Source organism: Phoca vitulina, unplaced genomic scaffold (genome assembly GCF_004348235.1).
Source record: "Phoca vitulina isolate PV1807 unplaced genomic scaffold, GSC_HSeal_1.0 scaffold25, whole genome shotgun sequence".
Classification (NCBI taxonomy): Eukaryota; Metazoa; Chordata; class Mammalia; order Carnivora; family Phocidae; genus Phoca; species Phoca vitulina.
The window spans coordinates 38,348,055-38,361,664 of NW_022589728.1; the positions used below are offsets into that span (position 1 = coordinate 38,348,055).

The following is a 13,610-nucleotide window of genomic DNA, read 5'->3' on the forward strand; positions in this document are numbered from 1 at the left end:
AAAGCAAGCCCAGAGGGCAGGGGGAGGGACTGTGAGGGGGAGACAACAGGAAGATGCCTGTGATGGGGCTGGCTCTCTCCAAGGGTGTCACATAGCTCCGGCATGGGGGCCGTGCCCCCAAGAAGGTATCCATCCACTGCACCTCCAGACTATCTTTCAGTTGGGAGAAATGAGGAAACGTGTATTCACTAGTTTACTCTGTCACTGGTCAAAGGCATACCCCTTGGGTGCTCCTCTGAGCTGACATGTGGGAGTCTGGGCATTAACAGAATCACAGAGCAGATGTCAACAGAGAAATGCCAGGGTGAGAAAAAGAGAAGCTGTCAAATTGCACTGCATGAAGTCAGACAGCGCCTGCAGAGCTATGAGAGACAGGTGAGGCCAAGAATACCTGAAATGGTACATTAGAAATGTCTGATGTGCAAGAGGAAAGCCAAATTTATCTTTCCATTCTCTCTATAGCAAATATTACAAAAATCATTATCAGATGAAGAAGTGTTCAAAGAATATCCAGCCTAAAATTATAAGGGGGATAAAGACGTATAGAGTTGTATCAGGCAGTTAATCAATAAAAATAGTATATTATTTTTTATGGATATTTTGTCATGGAGTTTGTCAGCTTTTTAGAATTTATAATTTAGAGTGATTTCTCAGTGTAAATATTCACTTTTGTAACTAATTTTATGTTGTAACTTTATCTTTTTTCTAGGAAGCCTTTCAAAATGTCTAAGATTTAGGGCTCATAAAACCTGACTGCCTAGGGGCGCCTGGATGGCTCAGTTGGGCGTCCAACTTTTGATTGTGGCTCTCAGGTCAAGGTCTCGGGGTTGTGAGATGAAGCCCTGCATTGGGCTCTGCACTGGGCATGGAGCCTGCTTGGGATTCTCTTTCTCCCTCTCCCTCTGCCCCTCCCCTCTCTCCTTCTCCCTCCCTCTCTAAAAACAACAATAACAAAAAACCTGACTACCCAAGGGCTCATGTGTCCTATCTTAAAATAATAAAAAAATAAACAAACTCCTCTTTCCTTGATCCCATGTCACCATTTGGCCCCAAGCCTTTTTCTCTTCTCTTCACTAATAAGGTTTTTCAGGGGTTGGTTCATGTGTCCTGCCTCTTCTTCCTCTGCTCAGGTCCATTCCTTAACCTGCCCTGCGCCCCTGCGCCCCCCCCCCTTCCTTCCTATGCCCTCTATTCCCCAGGAATGCTCGGTCTAAGGTCATCAGTGGCTCCTCTTCTGTTATCCAATTCAAAGGACATTTCTGTTCTTTGTCATGCATACTGTTTCTGTAGAATAGCCATAGACTTTGGCCTTGGCTTCTTGACGCCCTTTTCTCCTAATTCTCTTCCTATGCATCTGGCAGTTCCTTCACTCCTCGAATTTTGGTATTGACCAGGACCTTCAGCCTTCTTATGATCACCTGCCCAGTCTCTTTGGACCTAACCCAGGATGTTAGCTGGTTCCTGTCACAACCACTCACATCCAGTTAGCCACCTTTGGTCCTGTGACATGTTCTAGGAAGAAAGTGCTCTGTGCTAAAGCCACAGGCCAAGGAACTGATTTGTTTTTTGACTGCGTGTAATGCCTCTTTATATGGGATGGAACTGCGTTTCCTTTCTCTCCCGCCACTACCTGGGTATCAGCAGGAGCTCCCTGTTTTCTTTCTGCCAGTCTTGTGTGTCTTCCACATAACTGCCAGAGTGATCGCTTAAAAAGCAAATCTTGTCACCTTGCTTCCATTAGAAAGAAATCTAATGACTTCTTTAAGATTCAGGATAATGTTAAGGTTGCTTTCAAAAGTCTCTATCAAAAATGTATAAATTGTATAGGTTTATAAACTTGATGTAAAAGGTGAAAAAAGTTACAAAGATGTGTAAAAAGATGTATAATCTCTTCCTTGGATTTTTACATAATGTATTACATAAAAAATATATATGCCTGTAACTTGTTTGTCATGTCTAACAATATATAATGGACATGTCTCCAGATTAATGGATACAGGTCTAATTCATTCTTTTTAATAGCTGCATAATATTTCATAGTTCTGTTATGCCAAAATTGATCTAGTGGTGTCCATATTGATGACTATTCAGGCCATTTCCATCTTTAATTATTATGTAAGGTATTTTAATACATAGGATTAGATATTCATTATTAAGTAATTATGTATTCATTTAACAGTTCCAATAAAAGTGTAATGGAATTTCATAAAACATACATGCATCTCATGTCCTTCTCTAAACCAGATGCTTTGGTGAAGGGAGTGCAAATCTCCCGATTGGCCAGGCTGAGCCATGGGTCCCCACCTAGAGCTTGGAGCAGGGGTCAACTGCCCTTTCTCAGCCCATGCTCTTTGGGTGGCAGGAGGGACTTCCTGAAGGAAATTGGTGTCTTGCTACCAAAAGAAGGGACACTGGAGATGGGTGGCTAAAAATAGCAAATGTTTTACCACAGAAGCTAATGACCTATTCCACCGGGGCAGGTGGTGACATTATTCCCATGTTGTAGACAGGGATTCCATCCTATGGGAGTTGGGGCAGAGGAACAGAAATACTGATGCTTTGAAGTGTTCCATACTATCTCCTTGGCGGTGAAATCTGACTCAGGAAGAATTCAGTTGGCTTAAAGCTGTGGTGGTGGTTTTGGTCAGCTTGGGGGTACTTGTCCATGTTGTTTGCTCTACAAATGGAGGTTATATGCCTTGTCTAAAATTGAGAAATGAGTATTCTCAGTGATATGTAGGAGTCAGTGGTAACTAATTAATTTAGATGTGTAAGGACCCAGAGGTTTTCCTACTAGAATCCATGGATGGAGTGAGGGCATGTCTAGGCTTTGCTTCTCTTGAGGACCTAAATAACGCCTAAATGGTCCATGTTAGATGCAAAATTCCCTTTTTTCAGCCTGCCAGTAACCTGCCCAGAAACATTCCACACTGTGTGTGAGTCCTGACTTTGTATGTGTGTATGGCCACGTATTTTAAGTTAGTTTTCATTATTCGATTTATAAATGTACCAATTCTGCTTTTACTCTTGGGACAAATGACTGTTCATTTGAAGAGGAAATAAAATGTGTAGCTGATAGGCCATTTGTAGTGATTCAGTATTTCTTATCTTCCCACTGTCCCAATGTCTTGATTCTAGATATTTCTACCACCTTCTCTGAATCAGAAAATATGAGATTATTTAAAAAACAGAGAAAGGGAGGGGCACCTGGGTGCCTCAGTTGGTTAAGTGTCTGCCTTTGGCTCAGGTCATGATCTCAGGGTCCTGGGATGGAGTCCAGTATCGGGCTCCCTGCTCAGTGGGGAGTCTGCTTCTCCCTTTCTTTCTGCCCCTCCACCTGGCTCGTGCTCTCTCTGTGTCTCTTCAAAATAAATAAATAAAATCTTTTTTAAAAAATGCTATAAAAATGGAGAAAGAGAAAAGGAGGAGAAGGTGGGGAGGAGAGAGGAGGAGGGAGAGAGAGACAGCGAGGGAGGGAGGTGGGGAGAGCAGAACCGCCTAACACCTTATATCATTAGGTAGCATTTTCTCCTTTTTAACTGTTAACCTGGAAAAGTACCTCAGGATCACCTTGCCTTCCATTTCCTTTGTCCGTACAAGCTGCCCTTTCATTTTCATTAAAAAAGGCGAGTCATGAGAACCTTAAGTCGGTGATTAAGGAATGCAGCACAGGATTGGATCTTTCATCTCCTTTCTTTGAGTCTTATTGTTAGTGCTTTCTCTGAACACTTTCTATTACTCTCTTGGGATTATTGGTGCTTAGTCCTTACTCTTTGGAATGAGAACTTTAAGTGCTTCTATCTTTAGCAATTCTGGGCTCAGAATAAGTTCTGAAATGCACACAAAAATACTTCTGATCCTCAATATTCATGACATCACTCTGCCACCTCCACTGCCCGCCCCTAGGCATTTATCAGAAATAATTAAGCTTTTGTTATTGGCTTTTACTCCTTTGAAGTATTTTTACCGAGGGGGTGTCATTTGGATAATGCTCTAATTTATTAAGTGGTATGACTTATTAGGATAAGAATCTCAGCTTTGGGGGCGCCTGGGTGGCTCAGTTGGTTAAGCGACTGCCTTCAGCTCAGGTCATGATCCTGGAGTCCCAGGATAGAGTCCCACATCCGGCTCCCTGCTTGGCGGGGAGTCTGCTTCTCCCTCTGACCCTCCCCCCTCTCGTGTGCTCTCTCTCATTCTCTCTCTCTCAAATAAATAAATAAAATCTTTAAAAAAAAAAAAAAAAGAATCTCAGCTTTGGTTTTAAAATAAAACCAGGGGGCAAAGGGGCAGGTGACAAACACCACCTGTCCCCTGGTTGAATAGATTATTAGCTTCTATCTCAAATCCTAGAGTTCTTCCTTCATCATATACAAATGCAACAGTTCATCTGTGGGCCCAGCATTTAGAACTGAAAGGTAATGTTTGTTTTCTGCTTGGCAACTTAAAACAAATTGAATACAGTGCTTTAACATGATTTTGAGAAATGAATATTTTCGAGATTGACCAAACTAAAAGCTGCCCATTTTTGCAGAAGATGAGGGAAAGCTTTCCCGTGCTTTTCTGATGGGCAGTTCCTCAGTCATAGGTCACAAATAAGGTGGGGTTGATCATCCAGCAGGGGGCACCTTTTTCTAATTTGCATAGAGTGCTGAGTGATCAAGCACCAGCTTCAGTTAGCTGCGGGCTGGACGCAGAGGCCAGGGTCTTTGCGTGAGCCGGTCAGCCTGGGTTCAGCCTTCTTGATATTTTTGTAAATATTTTCTTTCTTGTGTATTAGAAATTGGAGAGATTAATGAGACAATTCAGTTGTATTACTTCGTATGGAAACTCAATTCACAAAGTCTTAAAAGACTGATCATGGTTCAAAGGGGAATAAAACCAGTGCTTCTGAGTCCTAGCTGCCTGACCTTAGAATAAATAGCTGCAGAACTTAGAATAAACCTTAGAATAGGCCAACAGAACATGGAGTCTCCAACAGAGTGGCTCTCCACATGTCACTCCAGCACCACATCCCCAGCTTCTAACACATGACTTAATTTCTAGACATGATCTTTTGCAATTCCAGGTTTCTTTTATTTTTCTGAACAATTGCTATCATGTAAATCCAGAAAAAACGGCTGACACGGAAATAAAAATCTGTATCTTAAAGTACTGAATATCATCTTCTCTGTGATAAACAGTTCTCTTTCTCACCGGTAGTGACTGTGTGGCTTTCCAGCCATTTCAACCAAGAGATTATAGTAGGAGCAGAGGCAGAGACTCAAGAGCGATCTACCCGCCTGGGTGCTCCTTCTCCCTCAGGGGTCAGGCGCTGTGTTTAGGGAAGTCATTTGCCCTGCAGCCGGCCTGGGGTTTAGGGGCAAGGGGAATGGTGGGAAATGTTTGACTTCGTGCTCGGGGCCTCTCCAAAGTCTGGGGATGTTCACAAGCCCTGAAGCTACTGATGATATTGGTGCTGGAATAAGGAGTCTATTCTGTTTCTGTTCTGTAATAGCCATTACTACACCTACAAAACATGTTTTCTTAAAAACTGCATCTTTCAAAGCCTTCAGAAAGTGACCATTCTTTTGCGGTTATATCAGACTTGCATTACCAATTTATGATTTTTGATCTTTAAAAATTATCTAAAGACCTTAAGGTTTGGGCTTCCTCCAATCTCTCTTTCTTTGTCTCTCTCTCTCTCTCTTTTTTTCCTCTCTCTCTCCCTTTCCCCTTTGCTCTGCGTTTCCTTCCTATCCCCTTTTGGTACCCTTTGGCCTGATACTTATTTTGTTTTTATTTCTTGATCCTTCTTTTTGTTGTCTTGCTTCTCTTCTAATCCAAGTTAGATTATGTAATACAAATATTTATTAGCATTTGCAGTATTTCCTCCCCAAATAATAGAATTAGAGAGTTGTAATCCTGCTCTTAATTTATCAAATACCCTGTTTCATAAATATGGAGAAGAGTATAGATAATTCTGGTAATTTGTAAGTGACTTGAACTAGTCAATATATTCATCATTTTTGGAGTATTTACCGTATTTTAGCTGGGTGAGTGTGTGTGTATGAAAATATGTATGTGGCTTATTTTGTGACCCAGAATAATAAAAGAATCAGAATAAGAAAACTTCATCCAGCCCTCTGTGCTTTTTGGAGGTGTGTGTGGGAGGATGGCTTGGGTTTTATGGTTCTTATTTGTGGAAAGAGTATTTGACATTTTAAAGCACCGTTTATCTGTGTTCATCCATTCCTCTTTTATGTTGGCCATTGTTCATTGTCATCTTAGCAAAGAAGCAGATTCTGGCTGAGAGTGAAAGGCGCTGTTGCTCAAAGGGAAAGCTCAGTATCAGTGTCGGATGAGATGAAGGAAGTGTCTACAGGATTTCTGGTCTTTGAGGTTGTTTTTGTAGAATCTACTGAAGTAATATTTTACATTTTTAGGTTTAGAGCTCTCTTAAAGATTTGGGTTAAACATGTTACATGATTATTCCTATTTTAATTTGATAAGAGTAGGAGATCTGAAGAAATTCTGTTTTTGAGTGGATTTTGCTATACATAGATTTTGCGGGGGATTAAAGAGAGACAGGGAGAAAGAGAGAGAGGGAGGGAAACCAGAGGGAGGGAGAGAGGGGAAGAGGGAAAGAGTGAGAGGGAAAGAGAGAGAGAGGGAGGGAGAGAAAGAAAGGAGTTAATAAAACAAACAGATAAATAGGTAGCTATTCACTAGGCAAGAGGTGAGGATCTCACTGCTTCTAGCTCTGTCTATACATTTTCTGCTGCAGATAGAATAAAAATGTAGCCAAATAGGGCAACTCCTATCCTGTTGATATTTATCACATTTATCAAAACTTAGTGTGCATATAATTCATCCAAGATGCTTTTGTTAAAAATGCTGCATGCAATTTTCCTTTGCCCCCATCATTGGTTTAGTAGATCTGGGTGATCTTCTGAAATGTGGGCTACATTTTTTCTTACCTGGAAACACTCAGTATTCTGTCTCTTGATAGGTAATTTTTTCAGGTAACTCATTCTGAAAATGAAAGGGAAAAGTTATTTTCTAGCTTTCTGTGTGACTGATATAATGTACAATTTTTACAAAGTTGCATAAGCTATAAATGCCAGGAGGGTCTTGTTAGTGGGGCAGGGAAATACATAACATCATCCTTCCTAACAACCAGAATGCTGCCTCTCATCCTGCGTGTATGAAATTCTAGAGCAGCCTCTGCCACTGAACCTTCTAGAATCACTTTTTATTCATTTTTACTGGACATTTAGTAATACATTGTAAGTAAATAGCAATCCAGATGGGTTTTTAAAAATAAAGAAGGGATGGTCATTGGTAGGCATTTTATGTATTTTAATTAAAGCTAAAGTGTCTTGTGTTCGGAAAAAATATTTGATGTATAACTACTGTTTATTTCTTTAAAAAGAAATTAAACTTAAGAGTTTATTTGAGAGAGAGAGAGGGAGAGAGCACGAGCGGGGGAGGGGTAGAGGGAGAGAGAGAAGCAAACTCACTGCTGAGCAGGGAGCCTGATGTGGGGCTTGATGTGGGGCTCGATTCCAGGACCCCAGAATCATGACCTGAGCCAAAGGCAGACGCTTAACTGACTGAGCCACCCAGGTGCCCATAAACTTAATTTTAAAAACAGTGAAAGTTAAACAGTAAAAAACTATTGATCTCGGAACCATATTGTCAGGCTCCATAGTGTGGATAATGAATTAACCTCATATTCAGGTAATCTCGATTCTAATGCCGCCTCCTTCCTCAAGTCTGTTTGTACCTTCTAAAGTGCATTATGTTCAATCAAATGCCTATCGATAAGTTGTGTAGACTTGAATGAACATATCAGAACCTAGCTTAACTAGCCATTTAATGCCAAGGACCAGCCACAAGCAAGATCACTTTAATGAGCTCGTACTCACATGCATTTTGGTCACATTTAGACCACTAGTGATTATGTAGACATATCTAAGAAAACTTTCTATGTTATGTAACATACAAACTATACAGACAGTAGTATCGATGAGGAATAAAAATGAACAGTTATGAGTTACTCCTTACCTACTCTCTGAATAAACAAAGTTGATTTTTTTTCACTCTAAGAAACTATATCTGAAACAGGTTGGGGTCCAAGATGGGAAGTGCCTGGGTTCACACATCGCCCCGCTGCTGTGTTACGGTCTGGATTCGGCCAGTCAGCTGCCAGCCAGGCGGCCTTGAGTGCGTGTCCTTCTTGCCCCAGCCTTCCTGACCTTTTCATCTTGTCCACAGTGATGCTGCTGGTCCTGCCTATCCCACAGATGCTACTGCGCCAATAAAATGATACCCAGAAAATGTAGAAATGCTTCTCAAAGTGTGTGTGGAGATATTTTGCTTATGATGTTATCACTTTTACCAGGAAGACTCTCTGAACCAACGTTTTCTTGTAGACATTTTTGTAATCAAGAGGAAAGGTAGTGGTCCAAAAGTAATGGTTTTTAGAATTGAGATTTAAATATGAACTATATGAGGGAATTTCCTGTTACTTAGGATAGTAATGCTAGAATCTCACTGAGCAATAATTAATTAGAATAATTAAGTCATAGTTCCTTTTGTCATTAAAAAAAATCAATATCCATTCTATTTTGTAGTGGACTGTATCTTGGAGTTATAAGATGGTCCTAATTACTGGGTCTGCTTGACAGGGTTGGCCTTCGCGATTCTCTCATCTGTGCACCCAGTGTTCGGTTTATATGGGTCTCTGTTTCCTGCCATCATTTATGCCATATTTGGAATGGGACGTCATGTTGCCACAGGTAATAATTTCTGTCTATGTTTATGCTTCTCATGTTACTAATGAAAGGGACTCAGAAGTGCTCATTAGAGGGGCACCTGAGTGGCACAGTTGGTTAAGCTTCTGACTCTTGGTTTCAGCTCAGGTTGTGATCTCAAGGTCATGAGATCAAGCCCCACATTGGGCTCCACACTGAGCGCGGAGACTGCTTAAGACACTCTCTCCCTCTCCCTCAGCGCCTCCCCTCCACGCTCGTGTGCACGTGCTCTAGCTCTTCCTAAAATAAATAAATAAATCTTTAAAAAAAAAAAAAAAGAAGTGCGCATTAGTTACTGATTACATTTCCAAAGCAATTCTAACTTTACTTCTGAAAACCTCAGCAAATATTAGAGCAGGACATTTAACTCTCTGTGCCTCAGTTATTCAATATGTACTGTGACTTATTGCTATATTATTATGTAATCAAGGTTATTTTAAAGATTCTTTGCATTTTTAAGTTGTAAAAAGGTCGTAAGAGAAGAGCATATATTCTGAATTTACAGTGTAATGAGAGAAGGTAAGCTCTTTGAGGGAAAGAAAAAACTATTGAATTTAGTTACTCAAACATTGAAAAACATTTTTTTATGTAATTGATACTTGGGTTAAAGTATCTTGCAGGTTTCTTCCAAGCTGGAATCCATAATGCCCTTTAATTAGTATACTCTTACCTTGCCTACCTATGCATTACTAAAGAAAATCTGAACTATCACAAATAGTCTGATAATAGAGCGAGCTGGTTAAAAACCTGGGTTGTAGAGTTAAATGGTTCTGGGTGTATGTCTTATTTGTTGTTTGCTATCTGCATGACCTTGGACAACATTATAAAGGCCTATTTGCTGCTTTCTGTATAGTGAAATAAAAAAAATTCATATGATTGTAATGAAAATTAGATGAGATAGTTGATGTATAGTGTCTAATTTAGTACTTGCTATATAAGATTTAGTAAATTAGTTATTATTATTATAAAAATGATACCTTAATCTTAAATATTAAGGTAATAATGATAAAAAATACTTTTAACTAGAAATATCCGTATAGGCATTTCTATTTATTTTGTGTGCTTAAGATCTCACCTCTAAGTATGTGTCTATTTCTTCAGTGGTCAGTTTGTGTTATTGATTGCATTGGTTTCCTATTTCTGATGTAACAAGTTACTGGGAGCTTAGTGGCTTGAAACAAGATAAATTTATTATCTATAGTTTTAGAAGTCAGAAGTCTGAAATGAGTATACAGAGCTAATATTGAAGTGGAAGAGTTCACAATTAACCACTGAGCCTACTGAGGTTTTCATAATTATCATCTCCTTTATATTTTCCCCAAACCCTGAAAGGTAGGTATTAAATTATCCCCAGCTTACAGATGAAGTAATGCAGACTCAGGGTAATGTGCTTTAAGTCACATTATTGATAAATAGAGGACTTGCATTTGAGTCTAAGCTGTAATCTGAATCCCTGCCCTGAGGATATTCTCTGTGCAGGTCTGCAGAGAGGTGAGAAAATGTACGTATGGCCTGGGAAGAGCAAGTAGCTGGGTGTGGCTGTGTGTTGAAAGAATATGTGTATATGTAGGAAAGTTTCTGCTTCTTGCCTGGAGTGGAGTGAAGGGTGGATGAGTCAGGGTGCTGATAATGTTTCCAGTAGATCTATTTGGTTTTACACCATGGATTCAACTTTAATGGTGGCGGGGCGCCTGGGTGGCTCAGTTGGTTAAGCGACTGCCTTCGGCTCAGGTCATGATCCTGGAGTCCCTGGATCGAGTCCCGCATCGGGCTCCCTGCTCGGCAGGGAGCCTGCTTCTCCCTCTGACCCTCCCCCCTCTCATGTGCTCTCTCTCTCTCTCTCATTCTGTCTCAAATAAATAAATAAAATCTTTAAAAAAAAAAAAAACTTTAATGGTGGAATCCAACCATTATCGTTGAGTCCGTTACTAACAGAAGATTCCCCCCACCCCCACCCCCTTTTAGGCACCTTTGCTTTGACATCCTTAATATCAGCCAACGCAGTGGAACGGCTGGTCCCTCTGAGCAGCCAGAACCTCAGCACACAGAGTAACACAAGCACACTGGGTTTATCGGACTTCGAGCTGCAAAGGATTGGTGTAGCTGCAGCTGTTTCCTTCTTGGGAGGTGTGATTCAGGTAAGTGGTACTGAGACTTGGGAATGAAGAAAGGGAGGCCATGGAAGGAAGGAAGGGAGGGAGGAAGGCAGGCAGGCAGTTGGTGCTTTGTTTTTATTTGTGTTCATGTCTTTGTATAGATGGATGAAGAGCTGATATGTTTTATCTTTATGGAAACACTGTCTACTACACAGAGTAGTTACTCTGTAAGTGCTAGTTGAATAAATGAATCAGAATCAAGAAATCAAAGTTACAGAGAAGCGGTTTTTTACTTTTCAAGAACGAACTTTGTAAAAAATGTTTTACAAAATGGAAAGGGCTTCCTTATACGGCAATGAGGCAGTCCTTGTGTTCATACAGTGACCAGATCGTCACTGTGGGATAAGGTAGGAGAAGCTCCTACAATGGGAAGAGACGTGACTAGATTTCTCGGGTCCTTCCCAATTTTCAGAGTTTATGATGTTAACTCCCCAGAGCAGTAACAAGTGGTATTTCATTTGTGCCGAAGACTGCCAGTGTAAGGGCTTTTGACTCAGACCTGCACCAGACTTTACCCCTTTCAGCGTCAGGCGGCTGTTTTGTTGCCTGGTCTGCTCTAGTTTTTCTACTTCTTCAAAATATCGGGCTATGTAATTTGCTGTTTCTAATCAGTTGTCAGAATTAGATAATTCAGAAGTGTATAGAAAATAAATGTAGGACGGTACTGACTCTTAGACACGGAATTTGTCTGATAACCATTTTGGTTTATTCTTCTGTGTTATAATGAGTTATATGTGCACAAACTTCCTGGGTGACTATTTTCTGGGTTGATAGAGGCTCTGTTTTACAGTGTAACATTATTTATAAGGTCAAATATGGTGTAAAGGCCAACAAGGGAGAAAAATAGTAGATGATTGTCTGGAATTGGAGGGTTAGAAGAAAAGATGTGATCTAGAGGGAAGGAAACAGAAATTCCTAGAATTACATTGCCTTCTAACGATGTAAAAAGGGTGGGAGAATTTAGGATGTAAGACCAATCCTAACTCAACTCTTCCCAGTTCTTTAGAGAATAGATTATGTGAGGGGCAGCTTTGCCTAGGAAGCTACCAGACTAGAAGGCTAATAGGTATTGTGTGCGGTGCTGGCTGTGCTTTCATGAAATACAGACTGGTTGCCTGAGTACCCTATAACCTTCGTTTTATTTTTTCAAACACGGATGATGTCCATGTATTCTGAGACTTGCACAGGCAAGCTTAGTGGGCTCTTCTTCCTCCGTTGGCCACCGTGAGGCCCTCTAATGGACCTCTCATCTGTGTCCATCTCAGAAATAATCAACCATGTGAATTGGTGATTCAAAAATGGGTATGTTGCCATAGATTTGGTATAGGTTTTCCTCAATTTCTCCTCATTTAAAATAAAATAATAATCTCTGTGTTAACACAGCAAAAATAATATCACTATTCCTCTTGGTCCCATTATCTACCATTCATATCTGTCTTTGAATTTATGATTTTTACTAGGTTTGGACTTTCTGTTATTCTTTTAAGCATGGAACAAGTAGTTTTAAGTGTATATTAGTATTTTTAAAAATCCAAGAAAGTATATAACTCACAGTAAGACCCAGCAATCTTCTGCTTTGTCTCATTTTAACCATTTTCCATAGTTTAAAACAATCATCAGGTATTTTGTTATTATCTAGCATATTTGGATTGAGAATTTAAATGATAATAAAATATAAAAGTAAAAGCCAGGATTCTAACAACATAAAAAATAAATGTCTCATTTCTCAGAATGAAACTCCCTAGAATCATGAGAGTAAAACAGGATATTATTAAAGATAATAAAAATAATTTGGTTTTCATGGACTTCTATTACATGTAAAATCTGATCCAGAGAGTCACATGTTTTGTCTTATAACTTCATCAAACATCTGTTTTCCTTTGTCTTTTGCTCTGATCCTGGATATGTGACCTACGTTTTAGCCAATTTTTGAACAGATGGCTGGAATTTATTTGACCTCCAAACTCATCTGTCCCTTGTCAACCAGAACCCTAGGGTCTGTGGGATTTGTTGGAGCCAGCTTTTTGGTCATTTTTCCTTTCCTCCTTCAGATTTGAAACCTCCTGAATATGAGGGCAGTCCCAGGGTTTCCAGCTACTACAAACACAGACAGTGTTTGTTTACCTTGTTTTATTTATTTTTAATTCCAACTGATGGAACTATTTAGGTTAATAAAATTATATTAAGGTGTTTGAAATAGTCACATCCAATCTGGTTGACAGATTGTGTATCAGTTGGAAATGCTCTCAGCTATAAGTAACTGAGAACCCTACTATGGAAGGCTTACTTATACAGACATTTATTGCGTTTTGTGTTACAAGAGGTCATGGCAGACAACAGGTTCTTCAACGTCTGGCAAACCATTCAATTGATGAACTGATCTGCCTTTTTTATTAGATAATAAGGTCCCTTTGACTTAGTGCTTTTCCTCTTTTGCCTTCTCTTCTGGTAGTTCATCAATAACCTTTCCCCCTAGATTGTTGCTTTTATTTATCTAACTTCCTTCCCCATGCAACTGTTTCTCTACTTCTTTATTGGACTTATGTTCCTTAACATTGTTTTAATGATTCTAGTATGTCTTTCTCTTTTTTAGAAGAAACTATGGCATAAAATGATAAAGGAATTAGAATTAAGATGTATACTTATAGTGAACTCTTTT

At 39.8% G+C, this 13,610-nt stretch overlaps 1 protein-coding gene across 1 annotated transcript in view; it reads left to right on the plus strand.

The window, feature by feature from the left end:
* The window catches only part of SLC26A7 (solute carrier family 26 member 7), a 110,922-nt gene that overhangs the window by 20,076 nt on the left and 77,236 nt on the right, over positions 1 to 13,610 (plus strand). The window contains exons 3-4 of the mRNA XM_032421684.1: positions 8,670 to 8,780; positions 10,761 to 10,933. Of these exons, the coding sequence (XP_032277575.1) occupies positions 8,670 to 8,780; positions 10,761 to 10,933 (284 nt within the window). The remainder of the gene's footprint in view (positions 1 to 8,669; positions 8,781 to 10,760; positions 10,934 to 13,610) is intronic.